Below are 27,293 nucleotides of genomic sequence, written 5' to 3' on the forward strand. Positions count from 1 at the left end.
CAGTGTGGCTTTAGACCTGGAAAATCGACAACTGACCAGATATTCACCATGCGCCAAATTTTGGAGAAGACCCGTGAAAAGAGGATCGACACACACCACCTTTTTTCGATTTTAAAGCTGCTTTCGACAGCACGAAAAGGAGCTGCCTTTACGCCGCGATGTCTGAATTTGGTATCCCCGCAAAACTAATACGGCTGTGTAAATTGACGCTGAGCAACACCAAAAGCTCCGTCATGATTGGGAAGGACCTCTCCGAGCCGTTCGATACCAAACGAGGTTTCAGACAAGGTGACTCACTATCGTGCGACTTCTTTAACCTGGTGCTGGAAAAAATTATAAGAGCTGCAGAGCTAAACCGAGAAGGTACAATCTTCTACAAGCATGTACAGCTCCTGGCGTACGCCGATGATATTGATATCATCGGAAGCAACAACCGCGCCGTTTGTTCTGCTTTTTCCCGCATGGATAAGGAGGCGAAGCGAATGGGTCTGGAGGTGAATGAGGACAAGACGAAATATCTCCTGTCATCAAGCACCCAGTCGGCGCATTCGCGTCTTGGCTCCCACGTCACTGTTGACAGTCATAACTTCGAGGTCGTAGATAATTTCGTATACCTGGGAACCAGCATCAACAACACGAACAATGTCAGCCTCGAAATCCAGCGCAGAATAACTCTTGCCAACAGGTGCTACTTTGGACTGAGTAGGCAATTGAACAGTAAAGTCCTCTCTCGACGAACCAAAATCAAGCTCTACAAGTCGCTTATCATTCCCGTCCTGCTTTACGGTGCAGAAGCTTGGACGAAGTCAACATCAGATGAGACGACACTAAGAGTTTTCGAGAGGAAAATTTTGCGCAAGATTTATGGTCCTCAGAACATTGGCAACGGCGAATACCGCAGACGATGGAACGATGAGCTGTACGAGTTATACGACGACATTGACATAGTTCAGCGAATAAAAAGACAGCGGCTACGCTGACTAGGTCATGTTGTCCGAATGGACGAAAACACTCCAGCTCTGAAAGTGTTCGATGCAGTACCCGCCGGAGGAAGCCGAGGAAGGGGAAGGCCTCCACTCCGTTGGAGGGACCAGGTGGAGAGCGACCTGGTTAAACTTGGGATCTCCAACTGGCGCCGAACTGCGAAGGAGAGAGAGAGGTGGCGCACTATCGTCGATTCGGCTATAACCGGCTAAACGGTTGCAACGCCAATCACATACATACATACATATGGGCCAAATTGTGTAATATCTTAATGAATCTATAGCAATAAATTGTGAGAGTATAAAATGTTCGGTTGCACCCGAACTTAGCCTTTCCTTATTTGTTTAGAAATTGATTATGCTTGTATTAAAACTGTATGACGAATATGTCTACACGATTTCTACTAATTTGACCATATATACATTAATGAACGATTACGTTTATCTCTCATTGAATCGTTTAAATAAATCTTTAGTATTATTACCTTATACGTGTACTTAACCAAAAAAAAACTGTTACAGGAAAATGTTTTGACTTTGAAGTTACTTATGTATCTCTTAAACTAATTAAGATATTATTATAACACAAATCCAAAAATGATTTGGTAACCGATGTCCAGGGCATACTGGGATTATGGAGGGAATACTTCTCCGAGCTGCTGAATGGCAGTGAAAGTACAATACCAGGTGATGGCGAACCCGATTCCCCAATCGATGTCGATGGAACAGATGTTCCATTACCCGACCATGAAAAAATTCTAATAGCAATCACCCGCCTGAAGAACAACAAAGCGGCGGGAGCCAATAGATTACCGGCCGAGCTACTCAAATACGGCGGCGAAGAACTGATAAGGTGCATGCATCAGCTTCTTTGCAAAATATGGTCGGAAGAAAGCATGCCCGACGATTGGAATCTCAGTGTGCTCTGCCCAATCCATAAAAAGGGAGATCCCACAAATTATGCCAATTACCGTGGGATAAGCCTCCTAAATATCGCCTATAAGGTTCTATCCAGCGTACTGTGTTAAAGACTAAAGCCCACCGTCAACAAACTGATTGGACCTTATCAGAGTGGCTTTAGACCTGGAAAATCCACAACTGACCAGATATTCACCTTGTGCCAAATCTTGGAGAAAACCCGTGAAAAGAGGATCGACACTTACCACCTTTTTGTCAATTTTAAAGCTAAGCGCGATGTCTGAGTTTGGTATCCCCGCAAAACTAATACGGCTGTGTAAGTTGACGTTGAGCAACACCAAAAGCTCCGTCATGTTTGGGAAGGACCTCTCCGAGTCGTTCGATACCAATCGAGGTTTCAGACAAGGTGACTCACTATCGTGCGACTTCTTTAACTTAATGTTGGAAAACATAATACGAGCTGCAGAGCTAAATAGAGAAGGTACATTCTTCTACAAGAGTGTACAGCTCCAGGCGTACGCCGATGATATTGATATAGTATAGTCCTCTCTCGACGAACCGAAATCAAACTCTACAAGTCGCTTATCATTCCCGTCCTGCTTTATGGTGCAGAAGCTTGGACGATGTCAACATCAGATGAGACGACAATATGAGTTTTCGAGAAGAAAATTTTGCGCAAAATTTATGGTCCTCAGAACATTGGCAACGGCGAATAGCGCAGACGATGGAACGATGAGCTGTACGAGTTATACGACGACATTGACATAGTTCAACGAATAAAAAGACAGCGGCTACGCTGACTAGGTCATGTTGTCCGAATGGACGAAAACACTCCAGCTCTGAAAGTGTTCGATGCAGTACTCGCCGGAGGAAGCTGAGGAAGGGGAAGGCCTCCACTCCGTTGGAGGGACTAGGTGGAGAGCGACCGGATTACACTTGGAATCTCCAACTGGCGCCGAACAGCGAAGGAAAGAGAGGAGTGGCGCGCTCTCATCGATTCGGCTATAACCGGCTAAACGGTTCAACGCCAATTACATACATACATAATTAGGTGTATGGGGGCTAGGGGAAGTTATTACCTGATTTTAACCGTTTCTGGTACAGAGACATACTTTCAGAAGAAAAAGGTTTCCTCTGAATTAAATTAAGATATACAGTATTTGTGTAACTTTTTATTCTGCTATCTTCATTGGTTCCTTATGTATATATTATAAAGTGAAGGAATAAGATGAAATTCAAAATTGAGTTATATCGGAAATTGTCGTGGTTGTGAACCGATTTCATTCATTTTCCACACGTGTCATCACGGTGTCAAGAAAATATTATATACCAAATTTCATTGAAATCAGTCGATATACCCGCAGATATTTGGCTATATTTTGTGGTTTTGAGGGCTAAACTCTGTTGTTCTTTTTTAATGTTGAACAATAGCCATTCCATAACCATTAAAGCGGAATGCCTCGGGTCGTTATCCTAAACGAGCCGGTAACCACTATTTCAGGTGAGTCTATATGCTTACATATATTTTTTTTTTAATATCGTAAAGTTGGCCATTTTTTCACTATTCCTTCGATGAAGAGAAGATAGCCGACGCTATTTGCGTACATTACATTTCAACCATAAGGTAATTTCCTCCATGCTTAACAGTATTATTTAAAGTTTTATTTTACAGCGCTTCTCTCTTCTTTTACACATACAAATCGACGATTATGAGATCAAATTAAATTAAATATGTACTCATCTGAAAAATTTACTGAATTCTAAAGTTTGCTATCACGTTGGATATACACTTTGGTGTAGTATACGTTTCGCAGTATTTCGCTTCGATAAGTGCGGCTTATTTCGTGATGTCTACAGTCTAAAACCAAGTGAGTGCAAGAAGTTCCGCACAGTTTCACGGTGAACTTATTCTATATCAGCTTCCTCCATCTGCTTAGAGGCAGCCACAGCGGATATTTTGAGACCTCTCTTGATCCTTCGTGCAACATTCCTTTCAGCTTGAGGCTTGAGTGTTCTTACGAAAGAGTTCTAGGAATAGTGCGACATTCAGATTTCTCATGAAACTGCGCGCAAAAACAAATTAAACCCTTTGCACGGCATATTAAAAAGACAATATTGGGTATTTTAGATATGAAAAAAGGAAAAAATCAATCACCAACTAAAATACAAATTCATTGTAAATGTCTTTACGAAAAATAGGTAACGGTAAAGTACGGTTAACTGTGTAACACGTGTTAAACAAGTAAAAAAAAAACGAAGTGTGTAAAGTGTTTCTTGACACTAACAAAATTTAATGATTTTTGTTTTTTCTAGTTCTTGGTTTGTTTTTGCATCAATTCTCTTTAAATACTATATGTAACCATCCCTGAATAAAAAAAATGTTGAACTGATTTAAAAAGTAATAAATTTGCTGCGGAAAGCGAAAAAGTGTATTAATTTTCAACGTGTAAACTGTTTCTTGACAAACTGTATGTACATAAGTAACTTCAAAGTCAAAACATTTCTCTGTACAAGTTTTTTTTGGTTCACTGTATATAAAAATTTGCATTTTAAAATGCATTTTCTGTATTGTTAAACAACATAATTGTTAAATACGATGTAGTATTACGTTCAAAGCAGATATATTTTGCAAAAAATATGATTCGTACATACATATCTCTCATACAGATATCATGGTTTGAAACCAAGTCATAAATAAGTAAAGTATGCTCACCAAAAGTATTTTCGGTTAAAAACTGCAAGAGATGAAGGTCAAGAAGAGGTTGGTTCGTTGTTGACTGTCCGCTGGGCAATTCCTTTTGCGCGCTTAATGCGGCAGCTGCTGCAGCGATGGCAGCTTCATTTCTAATATGTGAGAGAGATCTATTCGTATGTGCAATGTCCAAAGCATTTTCTTGTTTATCTCCTTCAGAAGTACTATTTAAATTCATTCTAGACGCAGTTAAATCTTCCGGATCATCATCAGACTCGATGTTCGTTTCATAAGTTTCTGTATTATGTTGAGTATTAAAGCTGTAATCTATACCGGTAATACTAATTGTATTGGCAGGAGATGCATGGTCACGCAAGTCATCTGGTGATATTTTTACCCCAGCTTTAGCTAATAAACGCGAAGCCAAAATAGGGTCAAACGCACAAGGCATTGGTAGCACCGGAAGATCCTTCGTAGATATGCCACGATGTTGACGAGACATATGTGAATGCAATGAATTACGAGATTTCGCAACAGTACCACATAAAACGCACCTATATCCAGGACAAACGGTATGTTTATCCTCAAGATGAGTACGAAGCGTGTGTGCCGACCTGTAAATTTTCCCACATTTTGGACATGGACGTGGATCTGTGGCTCTTACTCTCATTTCCACTGATCGCTGAGCTCCTGTACATGAAAAACAAATAAAGTTATTTTATTGCTCTTGCAATGAATTAAGTTACATATATGCGTAATTATTTTAATAATTATTTTCACTAAGTGACGAGTGACGAGACGAATTAAGTTACATATATGCGTAATTATTTTATTAATTATTTTCACTAATCAAAATGAACAAGAAATGACTCCCCTAAACGTTTAGATTGTAAGTGGTTCCGAACATAACACAATATATTTTCCTTAAAGTTGGATTATTAGATTGTAAATCATGCTAGTGAAAATCTAAAATACATACATATATATTACACATGTGTGTTCCAACTGTACAAAGGGTGTGTTCGTATTAACTGCAGCAGTACCGCAACTCTGTTGCATATTTGCCACTACTTTGCCGATACTCTGCTTTTGCCAAACAATTTTGATTGTATGGATCAAAATGGAAATTGTTTTTTACTGAATAATAAAAAAAACAAGCAAACCCCGAACTTTTAATTAGAAGCAATTTTGAAAAAATGCGAGTATTAACTAAAACAATTATTTTGATTTGCCGATTACACTGATCGACAAAAAGTAACTTTTTCTCTGCATCAAAGATCAGACAATGATATTCTTATGAGATTTTCATCGCTGAACACGAATATGACCTCCAAAAGTGCCCATCACGTCGAGGTTTTGAGCAAAATGGACTCAAAGTCTCAAAAACACCTGTTTTTGGCCTTTTTTGATCACGTGTAGGGAATTATGCTGACGTGCTAGACAACTTTTCATTAATATGTAAGAGTGCCCTAGTGTACCGCTCTATCAGTGCAAGTAGAGCGCGCGCGCACATGAAAAAGTTGTGCTATATAAAAATTTTGACTGATTCAGAACTTTTTCGACTTGATTCTTATAGTTGACAGTTAAAGCTTCAATTTAAGCCTAATTACAGACTTCTAGCACGTCAGCATAATTCTCTACACGTGATCAAAAAAGGCTAAAAACAGGGTTTTTTGAGACTTTGAGTCTATTTTGCTCAAAACCTCGACGTGATGGGCACTTTTGGAGGTAATATTCGTGTTCAGCGATGAAAATCCTATAAGAATATCATTGTCTGATCTTTAGGAAGGTTCGACGTGGAAACGTCGCATCGACAGCCAAGAAATTTTATACTCAACAATGTTAGTTAAACAACACCAACAATGTTAGTCTCGAAATCCAACGCAGGATCACTCTGGCCAACAGGTGCTTCTTTCGACTGAGTAGGCAATTGAAAAGTAAAGTCATCTTTCGACGAATCAAAATCAAACTCTACAAGTCGCTTATCATTCCCGTCCTGCTTTATGGTGCAATATCCGATGATGCGACACTAGGGTGTTTTCGAGTGAAAAATTTTGCGCATGATTTATGGCCTCTGAACATTGGTAACGGTGAATACCGCAGACGATGGAACGATGAACTGTACGACTAATTCCACGACATTGACATAGTTCAGCGAAAGAAAGACAACGGCTTCGCTGGGTAGGTAATATTGTCACAATGGACGAAAACACTCCAGCTGTGAAAGTGTTCTACGCAGTGCCCGCCGGAGGAAGTAGAGGAAGAGAAAGGCCTCCACTCCGTCGGCTGAATTATTTCTACGCCAATTACACACATTACAATTACCCGTTTGAAGAATAACAAAGCGGCGATTGGAACTTAAGTGTGCTCTGTTCAATTCAAAAGAGGAGTCCTTATATAAGCTTCTATCGAGGATATTGAAAATGAAATAAAATAAATAATCTTAAGCAAGTGAAAAAAGGATATATCCGGAAGTAACCCAACGTTTTCTACTCTTCCAATTCGAAAGGCCCAAAAAAATTAAAACACTTTTAGGAATTTTTGCAAATGTTATAATAGTTAAATGGGATATCACTATACTCGACATCCTGTTACCAGCAAATTCTATTAACAGAACTCACAATTTGACCGATATATTCAGTACGATGACGGAAGGCACATTATGGGTGGTGACTTTAATGCAAAACACACTCATTGGGGATCACGTTTAACTACAACCAAGGGTCGAGAACTTCTGAAAGCTATACAAGTTATTGGATGCAATGTTATTTCGACAGGGAGACCCACTTATTGGTCTGCAGATAGTAGGAAATTACCAGATATTCTTAACTTTTCTGACAAAGTATCGAAAATCAATTTACGTATTGAAGATAGCTCAGATTTATGCTCTGACCATTCACTAGTGTTACTAACTTTATGTGAAAAACCAGTAATTTCGTACGGCACGTGTTATTTATCTAATAAACATACTGATTGGTATAAATTTAAGACTATACTGAATAAAGTCGATTCAAAGCTAAAGCGCATATCGACAGATGTTGACTTAGACTGTGAAGTTGAATCTTTCACAAAAGTAATTAAAAATGCTGAAAGCTCCTGGGTTTGATTTAATAACCGGAGAAATATTACACAATCTACCAAAGAATTGTATAAAAAAAATTGTAAACATTGTAAACAGTGCATTATACTTAAGATACGTTCCATCGCTTTGGAAAGTATCTGAAGTTAGTATGATACCTGAGCCACTGAGGGTAAACCACTACATGATGTCGCTTTTTACAAGTGATAACCCCATTGACTCAAGTTATGTGACAGCGACATTTGTGGATGACACAGCCCTGTTAGCAGCAAGAGAGTCAACCTCAATATGTACCCTTCGAGTGCAAAGAGCAGTCAATGCAATTACTGAATAGACTTCCAAGTGGCGCATTAAATTAAACGATTCCAAATCAATGCACGTAGACTTTACTTAAAAAAAAAAAACATCATATCATCCCATTATGTGATATAGGAGTACCCATTAAATGGTACTCCTATAACACATCACAATATTGCTAAGTACCTAGGAATCACCCGAGATGCTAAGCTTCGCTGTTTAGTTTTACCATCTAGTCGGTAGGCGATCCACGCTTTCAATCGAAAACAAGCTGTTTCTATATAATAAAGTACTAAAGCCAATTTGGGCCTATGGAGCTCAACTATGGGGTTGCTCAAGTCAAAGCTGTATTGCCTGCATTCAGCGCTTCCAAAATAAGGTACTTAGAAGTATAGTTAATGCTCCTTGGTATGTTAGATCTGCAAACTTGCAAAGACTCACGAAAAGAGGCTTATACAGCATGTAAATGAAGAGGCATCCAAATTCATCGGTACTGCTGAACGAGAAAACCTACTGAAACGTAAGAGGCCTTCAGACTTGGCAAGGCAACTGTAGCAGCAAATGAATTTCTGTAATATTTAACTTTTAATTATTATTTTTAAGTTATTAGAATTGAATTGTTGTTAGTATTTAACCATCGATCCATTGTATATTAGGTACAATTCTAATATAAACAAAAAAATATTCAGCACGAAGGTAGAATAATTCTCAGACCGATTATCCGTTCACTTTATTTATCTCAAGATATCTCACATACAAACCAATGTCCCCCTGGAAAATTTGCAAATTTTAATACTAGGTATATTGGAACTAGGTGATTAATGACTCGACTTCAGCTATTTATTAAAATTTTTGACGGGTTTATTTTCCGATAACTAGGTTCTATTGTTCGGTATCTGGGCCTTGAAAAGTTATAGTCCGATTTCGAAAGAGCGATGCTACGTCTCCAGTGCGGTATTTATGCATTCAGATATACTTTGGAATTATGTATGTATGTCATATGAGAAGTTAGCGTGGTTGTTAACCGACTTGGCCCATTTCGAGCCGTAACGTCAGCTATTAAGGACATGATACGTACCAGATCTGGTATTGGTCGAGTGGATGGTACCAGGCCTTTTTTCAATTTCAATATCAATTAAACTACAGCCATCTTTACTGTAGAATTTGTGTACTTGTGTATGTGAATAAAGCATTCCCATGAATTTTTATTTCCACATGAAACAAAACTTCGTATTATAAATTTCCTGTGAATGAAAACTTATACTCGAATTTCGGCATTCTGTCGTAAATATTTTTGTTTTGGGGTTTTTGATGATTCGTATTGGGGCAAAACATTAAGATTCTGTTTATTAAGGCAATTACGCAACTGTTTTCTTTACATATGGAAGTGTCGAGATGTTTGCACCTCGTCTTCTTCCAGGCAACTTTTGCAGTTGGCACCCGGTTCCAATTTTTAATAGTACAATAACCCGTTCAAATCAGAAAATAAAAAATTACTGAAGGCAAAGAGTTCCCAAGATATCGGGAACTCGTAAAATGTCGAGTTTTTCCTTGGGTCAGAAGGACTACTGACTAGCGCAGTGCAGCTCAGCTGAAGCCTAACTGTGCAGTAGAAAATTCCAATGGGATAGGTAGTGCTCCTACTTGTTTCCATTCTCCTGTCGATAAGACTGACATGTGTATGAATTGTCATTAACTTGAAGGACTTCGCTTCGAAGCAATAGATCCGCTGCTAGCTTTAACGGAGCCACTTACACTTTAAAAACGCTAAAATAGTATTGAAGACTTTTGAAGCGCCCTCCACCACACAAGTATCATACCGAATATTAATATAACTATGGTTTCACATAGCCCAAGAACTAGCATACCATTGTTCACAAAAAAATTGTTGGGAAAAAGTATCAATATTAACATTTTAATTGATTTTAAAAACTTTTTTAATATGAACAATGGTCCACGCATATTAAGTAGTTCTTTGGCTATTTGAACCCAAAGTTAAATTAATATTCTGGTAAAAAATGTCTACCCTCACTTTCAGTCGATACCAGTTATATCGTCACGATTAGACTAGTTTGGATGCCTGGTCACGGAGGAATACACATAAGTCTTAACTACAGTAGAAAGCGAATAAGTACGAGCACCACCTACGCCCTTGTGATATACTGGACAGTTAGGCTTCAGATGAACTGGGTATAAGCTTGTCAGTCAGAAGATCCTTCAGACTCAAGGAAAATCGTAAGATTACGCTCTTCGCCCTCAGTAATACTTCCATAGTTATAGGGTTCATTGACCCATTAAAAATTTTTATTTTCAAAAAGTGACGTTTTGAGTTTTGAGAATAACTTGAGTATCTTAACGAAACTTGGTACAAATATTCCTTGGGACCGTGAAAGGGCGAAAACCAAAAACACATAAAGTGTCATAACTAAGCCATAAATGAAGTTATAAAAGTAAAATTTGGAATAAAGGATCGCACTAGGAAGGGGCATATTTGGGTGTAATTTTTTTTTGGGGAAGTGGGCGTAGCCCCGCCCACAAATCTGTTATTTGTATTTAACTCGCAAACCAATAAAGCTATATAAACCAAACTTTCTGCAGTCGGTTCTCTTACGTACATCCACACACACCATGAAAATAGTTGAAACCGGATAATAACCACGCCCACCTCCCATACAAATTTTATGTTGAAAATGACTAAAAGTGGGTTAACTCACTAACGAAAAACGTCAAAAACATTAAATTTTACAGAAGAAATAGCAGAAGGAAGCTGCACTCAGATTTTCTTACAAAATGGAAAATGGGCGATGCCACGCAAAATATGGGTCAAAAACCATATCTCAGGAACTACTTCAAAGATTTCAATAAAATTCGACACCCTGATAACACGGATAAAAAATGGGCGAAATCGGTTCACAACCACGACTACATTCCTTATAACTCAATTTTGAATTCCATCTTATTCCTTCACTTTATAGTATAAACATAAGGAACCAATGAAGATAGCGGAATAAAACCTTACACAAATAGTGCATATCAGCTCTGGCATCAATTGTCGAAAACGGACTATAACTTTTCAAACCCCCAGATATCGAACATGTTGAACTCAGCGCCTAAGGGTAAATTTTAACCGAAAATATGGGTAAATCTCTCAGATAATTTAATGTAATTCAGAGGAAATTGTTTTCTTCTAATAGTGTGTCTCTGTTTTAAAAATGATTAAAGTCGGGTCATAACTTATCCTAGCTCCCAAATACCTAATTATAGGTTTTTCAAAAATACGGTGGGCTTTATTCCGCATATATGTATTGGTTAACATGTGAGATATCTTAGCAAAATTAAGTGAGCGTATTGTATATATCCAATATAGTGTACATTGCTTTGAAAATGAATGAAATCGGTTCAGGAATTACCTCAGCCCTCATATCTATATATGACAATTTTCGTTATTCTATTAAATTTTATGCCGAATTTATGGGTAAATTTGTGTGTTATCTTAATAAAATTCAATAAATTGCGAGAGTATAACATGTTCGGTTGCACCCGAACTTAGCCTTTCCTTACTTGTTATTATTACCTAAAAGATGCATATGAAAATGTAGCATCGAACAAAACTTTACACAAATAATGAATTCAAGCTGCACCTAAAAATAGTGGTATCTTTTCAAAGCCCCATATCCCGAAAGATCAGTAAATACCTCAAATGCAGTAAAGAAATTCGGAGGATATCTCGCTCTTATAATAATATGTCTCTGTGCAAAAATGGGTAAAATCGGGACAGAACATCTACTAACCCCATATACCTAAAGATATTCTAATATCAGAAGGCTTTATAACGCATATATCAGTTTTTATTTGGGTTAAATTTCGTGCAGACAAGTTCTTGAATATAGGCCCTTATCAACCACAATTATTGTAACGATTTTCGCTAATGTGATTGACTTTTCCTTTACTTACCCCATATAATGTTTCGCTCCTTTGAATTTATACATATAGTATAGATGAGAATATTTTGACTAAGGTTTTATAATTTTTTAGAAACGATACACTATTCCGTATGTACAGTGGAACTTCTATAAGTCAAACTTCTATAACTCGAAGATCTTCATAACTCGAACACTTGAATTGGCAATAGCGTTTAGAAGCCAAATTTCATACAAATTTCCTTCCCTAACTCGAATTTCTATAACTCGAAGTTCTCCATAACTCGAACACTTGAAGTAGCAATAGAAGGCAACTTTCATAAGAATTTCCTTCCATAAATCGAACTTTTTGATCAGGGCATAATACAAAATTTAAAATTTTACTGCCGAGGCAGAATTTTAAAAGAGTCCTTCATAAAACTTTAAGCAAAGTAAATAAATAAAATTGGGTATAAATCTACAGCTTTTTGAAAAATTTGATGTTATAATGAAAATTCTATAACTCGAAGTCTCTCTAACTCGAAGATTTTGTGGCTTATGGTAATTCGAGTTAGAGAAGTTCCACTGTATTTTCTCACAGCAACATGACATAAAGCCAAATGTAGTAATGAAACAATGTAAGTGACTGAGTATGATCGCAATCAATTCATGAATTCATTTGTAATATACATACGTGTATGTATGCATGTATGTATATATTTGATATTTAGCGAGAGTATAAAATGTTCGGTTACATAAGAACTTAGCCCTACCTTATTTATTTTTTCGCAATTTACACTATTTTATGGTATACCGATACTGTTTGTTGCTGCAGATTAATCTTAATTAAATTACTGTTATTAAGAAAAACTTCTTTATTTAAATACTATAATTGTTTTCATGTATTTTGTTTCTAGATAAGTAAGTGTTTCAACTTGATGATGTGTGTAATGTTTTTACACGTATCCAAACTCTATTGCCTCATCATATCAAGCCAATCATATAAGTCTAAGTCTTATTCTACCATAGCCTATATCTATCATATTTAAGGCTTTTTTTGTATAAAAACGGTTACAAAAATATTATTCAAAATATTGGCCGTCGCTAGCTACTACTTTTGACTATCTTTCTGGGAGCATGCGTATTCCGTGCAAATGTCGAGAATTCGGCACCAAAAGTGACATTTTCAGTTGAGAATAAGTTTGGGATGCAAACAGATCTCTACAAATATTTCGTTGGGTTAATGTTGACACAAATGTCCAAGATTTAATCGATTTAATTGACAAGTGCTTGAGCCTAGAGACATCTATTGGAAAACGGCGGAAGCAAAGTTATAGATCGAATATTTCAAAATTATTTCAGAGATCACTTCATGGTTATTACGTACGGTACGGTAGGACCCGACATAACGCTGTTTCAGTTTAGCGCGGTAGAAAACATAAACTACTGGAAATGACATAACAGAAACATTTTTAAAAGTAGTATCGAAGAATATTGTACCATATTAAGATAGGGATTAAATAGTATAATTAGTTAAGCAAACCAATTTAAATGAGGTAAATGTGGAAGACTCAAACTATACAAGTCGCTTATCATTCCCGTCCTGCTTTATGGTGCAGAATCTTGGACGATGTCAACATCAGATGAGACGACACTAGGAGTTTTCGAGAGGAAAATTTTGCGCAAGATTTATGGTCCTCAGAACATTGGCAACGGCGAATACCGCAGACGATGGAACGATGAGCTGTACGAGTTATACGACGACATTGACATAGTTCAGCGAATAAAAAGACAGCGGCTACGCTGACTAGGTCATGTTGTCCGAATGGGCGAAAACACTCCAGCTCTGAAAGTGTTCGATGCAGTACCCGTCGGAGGAAGGGGAAGGCCTCCACTCCGTTGGAGGGACCAGGTTTCGAGCGACCTGATTACACTTGGAATCTCCAACTGGCGCCGAACAGCGAAGGAAATAGAGGGGTGGCGCGCTCTCATCGATTCGGCTATAACCGGCTAAACGGTTCAACGCCAATTACATACATACATACAAATGTGGAAGACGTCGAAGAAAGAATTCAAGAAATAGCAACTAGTATTTCTAAAGAAGAGCTCAAGTAATTAAAGGAAACAAAAATATTATTTTAGTATCAAAAAAAGATGGAGTTAGCAAAATGGAGTTTGACCACCCTAACTGAAATGTGGACCACTTTTTTTTTAATTTACTCAAATTTTGACAGGAGTACCAAAGCAACACGACGTGTTATAAATGCTTTATCAACTTATCAACAACATTGACAGAATGCAAATGGAAAACGCAAAGTACATTATAAAACTACTTCTTGACAAAACAAAAACAGAAAATTTAAATCGCAGAAGCTTCTTGTAAAACAAAACACTATTTAATTGTTTTTTTATGCTTTATATCATACTCACCTTCTATTCCCCCTTGATCGCTTTGATTTACATGCGAAAAAGTGTTCGGATAACTGATATTCAATAATCGAATAACATCTTATAGCGTTTTCACACAGCCGAATTAATTGATCAATCAAAATTTTTTCACTGTCGGCTACTCGATAACCGATCAGCTGTTACACATTTTTGTTTTTGCCTTTAATAAGAAATTGTAAGCTTCATCAGCTGATTGCTATTTTTTATTTATTTACAGCAGCGAAAATCGCAGACAAAGAACTTACAGTGCCCCCCGTTTAAGTGCATTTCCCGCTTAAGTGCCAATATTTTGCGGCATCGTTGTTTTTTCTCTAAATTTACATATAAGATTCCCCGTTTAAGAGCCTCCGCTTAAGTGATTTTCCCGCTTAAATGCCTGTAATATTTAAGACACAAATTTTAGGCCACAAAAACAAAATTGTTTGCAATTTTTCTCTTTTATGTGCCTTTTAATATTTTTGACATTGAATATGATAATTATTGTCAAAAGGAAATCATCTACATAGTTTTGTAAGTTTTTTTTTCATATTTAAGAATTTTTGTTATTAAAAGAAATAAATGTGAATTTCATTCGAAAAAAAAAATATTAGATCGAAGTATTTGAGAAAAAGCTTGGTAAGTACCACGAGGCACTTAAGCGTGATTCATTTAAGTGCCTTTCCCGCTTAAGTGTCTCAAAAGACTTGCATGTTAAGAAGGGGCACTTAAGCGTTTATTACTGTATATATAATTACTAATACGGTTTTTGTCGCAGAGCTGCATTTCATTTTCAAGTCGATTAATATTCAATAAAAAATTAATGTACATTTTGTATGGTAAATCGATTGAGCAGAGGACGATTTATTAATATATTTTCTGTTCCATGTTTTGCTAATACTATTAATTACATAATTTTCAATTACTATTATTAACCATCATCTCGTCATTTTTCTTGCAGTATTGTTAGGCGCTTCTTTTTTGTAAAAAATTACATGTTTCAGCATAAACAAAGTTAGTGAGTTGCATTCGATAAAAGATAGTAGTGAATGCCACGTTATTCAATACCATTAAGTTTCCTTCCAAAGATTTGGATTTATTTGCTTTCGATAAACAAAATGTCCTTAGTTATATAAAACTACATTTGTAATACTTTTTTTGCTTCAGTCATTTATGTATGCCAACTACAATTGATGATAATCGTTATAAAATTCTAATCAAATGAGTTGAAGAAAATTTAGAATTTGAGATATATTTTCAAAAAATTTAAATAATCAAAGTCTCTAATGCATATAGACGAGTCGATGATAGTTATCTGTTTATGTTAAAATCAACAAGCGTAACTGAATACAATAATTATGTTCAAAAAAAATCTACTACGCACCGATATGTTAGCTCTAAGAACATTCGTGCACACATGTTAACGTTGTTGATGGCATTTTAAAGATCAAAATCTTATCACAAACCACTTTTAAAAGATTTGGAGGTTGAAAGTGATGTTTTTATTAATACTTGGAAGATCATAATTATCACGACCATTATTAAAAGTGAAAATTAGAAAGGTAATTCGTATTTTATTTATCATATTAGCAATATTCGATTGGTCACCTCTCTGCTCGCTATCTTTGGACGCTGCCCGCTTGTCAAAAATTTAATATGCAAAATCGACAACGTAGTTGTCCAGTTGAATACGTACAAGATAGCATACCTCATTCAAATTTTAAGATTATCTGCACAACTCTTTTGCGCATGATTAAACGAGCATTTTAGCTCCGGGCTGCTCCATAAGTGCTGCCTGTTCATTTAAATTACTGCATAGTGTGTTCTATTAGCTTCTCTATATCGCTTAGCACATCGATGACTGCTATTATGTGGCTAGAACCAATACAAACCTTTCTTGTTCAATTTGCCTTATGTTCTTTCAACGATATTATCAGTATAAAGAAGAGTTGTGCCACACCTAAACGACACTAAGTTCACTTCCTATATCTGCATTAACGCTTAATTTATATACCATAAGGTGAATTAGTTTTCTATCTTAAGCTGTAATATAGGGTTATAACAGTGACAGATGAGCAAAATGAATGCGCCTTAAGAAATGCTAATGCGCATTGAAATTTTATGGTGACAGATGACAAATTTTGTGTATTTAGACAGCTGATTGAGAAATTTGCCATTCATTAAACAAATGTATCAGCACATTTTCGTTGATGGTTGTTGTTGTTGTTTTTGAAACTGCTCGCTGTTTGCTTTCAACAACCTTAAAAAAATTAAAATTAGTTTTTGTTAATATATTTGTCAATAATTTAATTGGCAAAATAGAAAAAAGCGCTACCGTCTGTCTAAGCTATTATGTACCAATTTATGATCCACGTTAACTAATTGTTGAGAAGGGAAATTTCGTTGAAAATTGGGAGATGTCATGCTTATTATCGTATTTAGTGCTTCAGTGTTTTTCGTTAAATATAACTTTTTCATAATTTTGATAAATATAAATATTAATATATAAAATTGTTAGGTGAACAAAATTATTTTAATCTGTTAAACATGCTACTGTAATGCAATTAGATTACTTAGCATGCCAAAATTATCCACTGAAAAAGAGCGAAAATTACACAAGAACATCGCCACATTAGTATTGAGAAGTAGCTAGTGAAATGAGTGAACCAACCACTGATTTTTACATTGTGGCATGAAATGGCAAAATTAAAAGTTCGCTATAAGTTTGATTATAGGAGTATGTATGTATAATAAACATTAAAGATTGATTGTCTTTGTATAATAAATTAGTGTAGACTTAAACATTGTTAATAGCCTTTTCGCACATCCAAATAAATGTAGTGTATTAAGATTATAATTGAGAAACCAGTTTTTGCCCTTCTACCATTGAGTAGTATTGCTGATATTTTACCAAATTCAACCAACTCGCAGACAAAAAAAGTCTACTTTTTTTATTCAATTAAAAAATAATGTAGAAAAATTAGATTTTTATTTCGTATGGTAAATCGATATAATTCAGCGCTTTAATCGAGCAAAGTCCGTTTAATTGATCAATTAGCTTCTGTGCGAAAACGCTATAATAATAATAATACAATCGACAGATGGTTTTAAAGCAAATGAAACCAGTTATCCTTAAAAAAGTATCAAGTTTAATTTTTGTTTTTAGTTTAAGAATTTTTATTATTCACAGTAGTTTATGTACGATCATTTACTGTCTTTTATACTGATTAAAATTTGATAGTATCACCGAAAATGTAGATATGAAGCAGCAGAACTCCAAAGAGAATAGTCATAGCATGTTTCGCACAATTAACCGACCTTTGCGCCTTTGATTAAAGCGCTGATTTCGATCTATTTACGGCGGTACTGTATGCAAAATGCTCAATAAAAGCTGATAGCATACTCGAGTTGCTAGAAAGAAGACATACATATCACTTGGGAATAGGCAGAAGCGAATGGCCTGGCCAATGAATTAATTAATTTGTTGCACTAGTGTTTTGGGAAAATGTGATATTTTCTGATGAAAGTAAAGTTTGCTGTAATGAATGTTGATTGAGAAATGCAGATACAGGCTTAAATTAAATTAAGAAAACCTAGTTCCTACAGTGAAGCACGGCAGGAGTTTATGGCGGGTACAAGCGTAGTTAATCCCGAAATTATTGCTACTAATATGGATTATATCTTGATAATATCTTACATGAATGAATTAAAAAATGCCTGAAATTAAGCGTAAATCATTTTTAATGAACGTGGTTTAAAATATTATATTTCTGGCCATTTCATCACTTCCGGTAACCAAAATTGATCACTTATAGCGTTTTTAAAAACCAAATTAATTGGCCAATCAAAATTTTTATTGAGAAACCCTTTTTTGCCTTTTACACTGCCGGCTACTCTAGTAATAACGGGTGATTTTTTTGAGGTTAGGATTTTCATGCATTAGTATTTGACAGATCACGTGGGATTTCAGACATGGTGTCAAAGAGAAAGATGCTCAGTATGCTTTGACATTTCATCATGAATAGACTTACTAACGAGCAACGCTTGCAAATCATTGAATTTTATTACCAAAATCAGTGTTCGGTTCGAAATGTGTTTATCGACAAATTTTGTTCAGCGATGAGGCTCATTTCTGGTTGAATGGCTACGTAAATAAGCAAAATTGCCGCATTTGGGGTGAAGAGCAACCAGAAGCCGTTCAAGAACTGCCCATGCATCCCGAAAAATGCACTGTTTGGTGTGGTTTGTACGCTGGTGGAATCATTGGACCGTATTTTTTCAAAGATGCTGTTGGACGCAACGTTACGGTGAATGGCGATCGCTATCGTTCGATGCTAACAAACTTTTTGTTGCCAAAAATGGAAGAACTGAACTTGGTTGACATGTGGTTTCAACAAGATGGCGCTACATGCCACACAGCTCGCGATTCTATGGCCATTTTGAGGGAAAACTTCGGAGAACAATTCATCTCAAGAAATGGACCCGTAAGTTGGCCACCAAGATCATGCGATTTAACGCCTTTAGACTATTTTTTGTGGGGCTACGTCAAGTCTAAAGTCTACAGAAATAAGCCAGCAACTATTCCAGCTTTGGAAGACAACATTTCCGAAGAAATTCGGGCTATTCCGGCCGAAATGCTCGAAAAAGTTGCCCAAAATTGGACTTTCCGAATGGACCACCTAAGACGCAGCCGCGGTCAACATTTAAATGAAATTATCTTCAAAAAGTAAATGTCATGAACCAATCTAACGTTTCAAATAAAGAACCGATGATTTTGCAAATTTTATGCGTTTTTTTTTTTAAAAAAGTTATCAAGCTCTTAAAAAATCACCCTTTATTAATGTTACTTTATCAAAAAAATCAGCCAATCGCAGACAAAGAACATATATCGTACGTCTTTGTCGCAGAGTTGCATTTGACTTTCACGTCGATTTAAATTCAATTTAAAATAAATGGAGATTTTATTTTGTATGGTAAATCTGTATTAATAAGCGTTTAAATCGAGCAGAGGCCGGTAAATTGATCAATTTGCTTCTGTCTAAAAACGCTATAAGAAAGACTAAAAGTAAAACATTTTTAATATCGTTCTCAAGGACGAGCGGAGACTCAGCAGCTGCTAAAAGAGCGTAATAGCGTTTTTAGACAGAAGCAAATTGATCAGTTTAATAATAAAAACGCTATTAGACAGCCAAATAAATTGATCAATTTAAATTTAAATCGAGAAACCCATTTTTGCCGATTATACTGCCGGTTACTCGATTTACGATCAGCTGTTATACATTTTTATACTCTCGCAACAAAGTTGCTACGAGAGTATTATAGTTTTGTCCACATAACGGTTTGTTGTAAGTCCCAAAACCAAACGAGTTAGCTATAGGGTTATATATATCAAAATGATCAGGGTGACGAGAAAAGTTCAAATCCGGATGTCTGTCTGTCCGTCCGTCCGTCCGTCTGTGCAAGCTGTAACTTGAGTAAAAATTGAGATATCTTGATGAAACTTGGAAGACGTATTTCTTGGCACCATAAGAAGGTTAAGTTCGAAAATGGGCGTAATCGGACCACTGCCACGCCCACAAAATGGCGAAAACCGAAAACACTTAAAGTGCCATAACTAAGCTATAAATAAAGCTATGGAAGTAAAATTTGGTATGAAAGATCGCACTATGAAGGGGCATATCTGGCTGTAATTTTTTTGGGGAGGTGGGCGTGACCCCGCCCCCAAATAGATTTTTTGTACATATCTCGGAAACCAATAGAGCTATATAAACCAAACTTTCTGCAGTCGTGTTATTTAGTCACTTCTTAATACAGCCCAAAAATTAAAGAAATCGGGTAATAACTACGCCCACATCCCATACAAAGGTTAGGTTGAAAATTACTAAAAGTGGGTTAACTCACTAACAAAAAACGTCAGAAACACTAAATTTCGCATAAGGAATGGCAGATGGAAGCTGCATTCAGATTTTTTTACAAAATGGAAAATGGGCGTGGCATCGCCTACTTATGGGTCAAAAACCATATCACACGAACTACTCGACCGATTTCAATGAAACTTGGTTTGTAACAGTTTCCTTACATCCCAATGATATGTTGTGAAAATAGGTCAAATCGCTTCACAACCACGAATACTTCCTATATACCAGAACTTTGAAGACGATCTGAATCGTTTACTTTACAATAAATAAAGTAAGCACTAGTGAAGATATCGATACAGAACTTTGCACAAATACTATGTTTATAGTGTGGCAGCCCCATTATAAATATCGCCGAAATCGGACTATAGGTCCAAGGCCCCATATATCGAACATGAGGACCTCGGTGCTTCTAACCTAATATTATGGTTTCCAACTTTCAATGGACTTTATACAATATATATGACGAATATGTGGGTCAAATAGTGTATTTATAATATCAATAAAGATAAATAAATAAATTGCGAAAGTATAAAATGTTCGGTTACACCCGAACTTAGCCCTTCCTTACTTGTTGTTTTTGCTTTTCATAAGAAGTTGGTAATTTCATCAGTTGATTATTATATTTCAGCAGCGCCATCTACCGTCTAGTAGTATTAATGCTATTTTATCAAAAAATTCCGCCAATCACAGAGAAAGGACGTATATCGTACGTCTTTGTCGCAGAGTTGCATTTGATTTTCAATTCGATTTAAATTCAATTTAAAATAAATGGAGATTTTATTTTGTATGGTAAATCGATATCAATAAGCGTTTAAATCGAGCATAGGCCGGTAAATTGATCAATTTGCTTCTGTCTAAAAACGCTATAACAATAACAAGCATAATAAAATAATCGAAATCGTAATATATATGTATTCTATTCATCTATATTGTATACTTCTTATAGAAAATAATTAAGAATTTCGTAGCTTCTGACAGTTTCTTTATAAAATATGTTTTTAGTTTATACATTAAGCAATGTGTAACTGAATTATATACAAGAGTAGTAATTGGCAAGATATACGAACAGAAAATGTTTGTGGTAATTGTCGTTAAAGCCAAAATTGAATTTCAGTGGATTACATTAAATATAGTATTTTAATAAAAATATATAAATTCTTTAGGCAAAAATATATTTCTTTAACCATTTTATTTAAATGATGAGTTTTATTAATAGTGTACTTCTTTCTCAATTAAAAAAATATTGCTCCGTATTATAGTAAGATATTTTTGAAGTAAATAGTAATAATAATATGTATTTGCTAATTATTGTACCTGGACAAAACAGGTTCCTTTCATGGTCATATTTTTCTGTGAATCTTCGCATTATTATTCGTGTACGAATACTCACCCATACGTTTTAAACATAACTTCAATATGATTTAATTTTGGATTATTAACGAACTGAGATTTGTTTTTGACAACTACATATTAATATATCGAATTTCGAGTTATAGACTTATATGTTTATTCTAGTTTACTCATAAACGGTTGATTTGAAAAAAAATTTGGAAAGTGTCGACAAAATGCAGATTTTGGAGTAGTTTAAATTGCAGTTCAAACTATGTACATATTTGTAAAAGGCTTGTAAATAGTTTATACGTTCAATTTTAAACTCAAATTAAAAGCTCTTAAAGAGGATAAACTCTTATGGTAATTTATAAGTCTCACTTTTCTTATTTAAATCCAGTCCACTAGGCATATGTCCAGATGAAGAGCGCATTACTTTCATTTTAGCCCACTGATGGGTATGCTTAATACGCATGTGATTCCTAACGGAATTCGGATGGGCAAACCGGCGACCGCATTCAATTACCGGACAAATTGGACTATCTCGCGGATAGTGCCCGTCTAAATGTTGACGAAAAAATCTTTGCTCTAGTGGAGTTTCGCAGAGAGGGCAGGGCAGGACATGATCGCGCTTAGTATGTGCATATTCATAAACATCGGAGGTATTGAAAGAAGTCAGTGTTACCTCCGGTAAATTTGTGTCTTCACTAATATCAGAAGTTCCTGCCATGAAATTAGTATCAAATGTCTTTTGTTGATTAATCGTTGATTTCTGTAGTTCATATAGATAGGCTAAAGGCTGTTGTATTTCAAATTGTTGTAGAATTTTAAACTGCTGTTGTTTTTGCTGTTGAATTCGTGGGATATTCGACTGCATGTCTTCTTTAATAATCATCTCTTGAAAAGATTTTGGTTGTTTATTTATGCATGCAGTTTTTACCATAAGCGATAAAGCTGCCGATTTCGATACAAAACTATCTATAGGCAATTTGTTACTCGTATCAAATTTATTCTTAAATCCGATTTCCTTTTTATCCACATAATTTGTATTCCAAAAACGGTTGCGAAAAATTGTTGAGAAGGGTTGTGAAGAAATTTGAGGGTTATACCCATTTTCTCTTAAGATGCTGGATATTTCACCGGGATGCTCTGTTGTATGAGAGTTATTTACTCTTGCATTAATATTTTTTTATTTAAGAATTTATTTTTGTACATTTAAATATGTTTGGAAATAAAAAAGTATTTCAAAGTGTGAGATTTAGAACATCTTAATATGAATTGAAAGTGAATAGTAAAATGGGTAGTTTAAAAATAACATATATACTATAAATATTCAGCATACATTAATTTTTAGGCCCCATATAGACGGATATATTTGACAAATGAGGGAACTTTGGATGTCCACAGAGGAATAGAACAAATCGCATTACTAATAATTTCATTCATAAATCGTGTAGATGTTAAGAATTCACGAGTTTTGGTTTTTAAACTAATAGTTTTGATTTTTAACTCAAATGCATTTAACATGCCAAATCAAACTTAATCAAACTAAATAATTGTTTATAGTTTGCACATACACTGTATAAATAAGTAAGGAAAGTTTAAGTTCGGATGTAACCGAACATTTTATACTCTCGTAATTTATTCATTTAATTTTTTTAATATAGCAAACATTTTGAGTCACATATTCGGAATATATATGGTATAAAGTTCATTGAAAGTTTGAAAACCCTAATATTAAGCATATGGGAGATAGGGGAAGTTATCACCCGATTTATTAGAAGTAACATATTCTCCTCTGAATTTCTTCTAAATATCTGAGGGACTTACCCATATTTTCGGTAATATATTTGTTAGAAGCACTGAGGTCCTCATATTCGATATATAGGGTCTTGAAAACTTATGGACCGATTTCAACAATTTTAGAAGGGCGATCCCACTCTTTAAATGCAGTATGTTTGCAAAGTTCTATTCCGATATCTTCATTAGTGCTAATTTTATATATTGTAAAGTTTACGATTCGGATCGACTTCAAAGTTCTGGTATATGGGAAGTAGGCATGTTTGTGATACGATTTGGAACACAACATACCATTGGTATATAAGGTAGTACCTAAAAGAAACGACTCTAGAAGTTTCCTTGATATAGCTTCAATAGTTTACGAGATATGTACAAAAAACTTTGTAGCAGGCGGTACAACGTCCACTTCTCCAAAAAAATTACATTCACATATGCCCCTTCATAGTGCGATCCTTCATACCACTTCAATAGCTTAATTTATGGCTTAGTTATAGCTCTTTATATGTTTTCGGTTTTAGCCATTTTGTGTGTGTGGCAATGGTCCGATTTCGCCCATCTTCGAAAACAACCTTCCAATGGTGCCAAGTAACACGTGCACACAATTTATCAAGATATCTCAATTTTTACTCAAGTTGCAGCTTGCACAGATGGACAGACGGACATACATTCGGGTTTATAATAAGCACAATGCAGGTGTATCCAAACTTTTTCATAAAAAATGTTGCATAGTTTTCAACATTTCTTATTAAAATGGAGAATCGATAACAATCATTCTTGTACATTATTAACTTATTATAGTATATGCAGATCATAGTCTCACATCACTTTATTGATAAACTTTGCTTTATATCTGAGATGTTTATACTAAAACTAACTTAAATCAGATATTATGTATGTATGTACAAATTTTTGTTATGGGAATTTATGAATGGAATATACTGGTTATATAAGGATATCTTGCGGTAATAAAAATGTTGTCGCAATTCCAATAATTTTTCTTTAAGTTACAAAAAAGTTACTTTTTGAACATACTTCTTATATACATATGTATGTATTTATGTATGTAAGTACCTAAAATATTTTGTTATAACTCAAAATTTTCATGCCTAAAGACATTCTTATGAATTCGCTCATTTTTAGTTTACAAGCAGAAACCAGTCTTAAACTCAACATATTGTACAATTTATAAAATCAATTACAATTGCAGTTTATTTTATTTCATAGCCACGTCGCATATAACCAAGATATGCGATATATACTTAATCAAATAGAATATAAACCAGAATGATATAAAGTTGTATGGATTCATAAATTTTTATCAACAAACCACATTTTATGACATATCCACTTAATATAACAGTGTTTTTAGCGCTAAACCACATTATGGTCAAGAAATTTCATTGAAATATCTTACATATTGATTGATAAAGCATTATACAATGAGGAACAAAACTGAGTGTACCCCAGTCAAATAAATATATGTGCATTTCGGCTTTTGTTTATATTTCTTATTCATTGTTATTTTTTAGATTTCGGTAAATGTGGAATAAAAGGTCGATATGTTACCGTTACTATGCAACGAAAATTGTTTCATACTTTTCTCGTTCGTTGTACAGTTACATTAAGAATGTGCTTGTGAATTGGGTATTGCATATAAAATATTTATATGTATGTGCAAAATCAGTTTAGCGGATCTTTCTTACTGATAGTGTCGCATCAAAAACTTTTTTTGCTAAAATTTGTTTTCAAAATTATTGTAGGTGCATTAACTTAATGAATTATTAAAAATTTGATTACATTTATTTAACTTTAAGCCTAAAATGCCTCGTGGAATGCATGAAAGCGGTTCCAAAATGACTCTAGATCAAAGCGACATCGGAACTGTATCTCAAAATTTCTTAAAAGCCCCACTAATTATGGTATAGTGTGACGCAGCGGATGAAATGCAACATTGAAAGGATGATTCGACGGCTAGTAGTTGCGGACTTGATAAGAAGCGAACAAATATGGACCAAGTTAAGACAGAAAATCACAATAAATATAATTTTTCCAATTATACATAAAAATCAGTTTCTGAAACACATCTCCATGGCACCTAAACCAACGCTAAAGAAAGACACAATAAAGCACATTTGAGGTTTGCAAATAAATACCAATTCTGTGCCGATGAGTGATAGAATACAGTCTTTAGTGACGAAAAAAAATTAAATTTGGTCGGCCCAGGTCATTGCAAGAAATATTGGAGAGATTCGCACCAGGAACGACGGTCCTACTACAAGCGATGTTTTGGAAGCGGTACCTTAATTTCATGGGCTGTATTTTGCTGCTGTGGAAAGCTAACTACATGTTTTATATTCACTCAAATGAATGCTAATATCAATGCGAGTTAATAAATTTTGCAATATTTATGGTATATAACTGGACATATCGAAAGGATAACGCTTTAATCCACACGAAGAACATCTTTAACGACCGGAAAATTCCGGTATTACAATGTGCAGCATTGAGTTCGAGCCTAAATCCTATTGAGGATGTCTGGGGGAACCTCTCTGCTTCTGTTTTTCAAAACGGAAAGCAGTTTGAGACAGTACGTCACCTTAAATTAGCCATAAAGCAAGAATTTGCCAATATTTACATAACTATTCTACAGTCAGTAGTTAATTCTCTGATTAAGCGGCTTAATTTAGTTTTAAAATATAAGGACAATTCTACTGACTATTAAAATAAACATTTCTTTCAGTTAAACTCAAATGTATAGGCTTTACTGGTAAAAATAGTAAAATGCACATATAAATATTTACCATTAGCCTAATTTCAATTTTGTTTTATAGTTTAAAAAATATTTTGAAATTTGTTAATTTTTTGTTTTTTTATATCGTATACATACATTAATAATAACAAACCTGCATACTCAGAAATATTTTGCAATTTTGTAATCTTTAATTTTTTTCCAAAAAGTTCATGCACATATAATTATTTGACTGAGGTATGTTGGATACTATTACTTATTACATATCTAAGAAGGCGTAAAGGTAGAGAAAGAAATAGAAGGAAACTTAAAAATATATGGTGACTCACAACCAAACCCTGACAGTGTAAGATTTACCTTATTACCTTTTCGATTAATTTAAAAACAAAATATTGAAACAGTAGACCCACCTATTAAACGAGTATGTACAAATTATTTCTATTAAAAGTTTAAATTTTTTTGTATATACCGGTCACCAACTTAATGAACTTTTGTTCATTAGAGAAAAATTAACAATTTAGTAGCTTGTATTTTTTCCTTTTGCATCCCCAACTTAATGAACTTCTGTTCATTAGAGAAAAATTAACAATTTAGTAGCGTGTATTTTTTCCTTCCCTATTTTGATTAAAGGCGGTTTCTACAGTATTCTGGATCGGATTTTTCATTTTTTAATGTGCAAGCGATAACTTTAGTAAAAATTCAGATATGTTGATAAAACTTTGTACACATATTCCCTGGCACCATGGTTGCTATTGAAAATGGGCATAATCGGACCATTGCCACGCCCACAAAATGAGCAAAATCATGTAAAGTGTCCCTTGCGTACACACCATGAAAGTACTGGATAACAACCACGCGCGTTATTTTGAAAATTACTAAAATTCCGTTAACTCACTAACGAAAAACGTCAGAAGCATTTAATTTTGCAGAAGAAATTGTAGAAAGAAGCTGCAAATATAACGGTGGGCTTATAAATGGGTTAATATGTGAAATATCTTCGTCAAATTAACCCTCTAACAGGTAAGACCGCACTGAGGCGGCTTTTAATAAATTGTCCCAAATTCCTAAGAAATTTCTTTGTTTTCTACAACTGTTATAAGAACCGTTAGATAATAGATCAGTTCATATTTTCTTAGAATCAACAAATGTATTGTGACGTTTCGTTTTGTTGTTATCGTCAGTTGAATGCAGAAATTTAGTGTTAC

At 34.9% G+C, this 27,293-nt stretch overlaps 1 protein-coding gene across 9 annotated transcripts in view; it reads right to left on the bottom strand.

The window, feature by feature from the left end:
- LOC105219656 (protein abrupt) overlaps positions 1 to 27,293 on the bottom strand; it is a 93,194-nt gene that overhangs the window by 11,158 nt on the left and 54,743 nt on the right. For 7 of the 9 annotated variants that reach the window (XM_054226851.1, XM_054226852.1, XM_054226848.1 and 4 more), the window contains 2 exons: positions 21,921 to 22,688; positions 4,615 to 5,283 (listed from right to left, as the gene is read on the bottom strand). In XM_054226851.1, the coding sequence (XP_054082826.1) occupies positions 4,615 to 5,283; positions 21,921 to 22,688 (1,437 nt within the window). The remainder of the gene's footprint in view (positions 1 to 4,614; positions 5,284 to 21,920; positions 22,689 to 27,293) is intronic. The other 2 variants (XM_011195941.3, XM_054226855.1) reach the window with 2 other exon arrangements.

The sequence above is a fragment of the Zeugodacus cucurbitae genome, chromosome 3, assembly GCF_028554725.1.
Source record: "Zeugodacus cucurbitae isolate PBARC_wt_2022May chromosome 3, idZeuCucr1.2, whole genome shotgun sequence".
NCBI lineage: Eukaryota > Metazoa > Arthropoda > Insecta > Diptera > Tephritidae > Zeugodacus > Zeugodacus cucurbitae.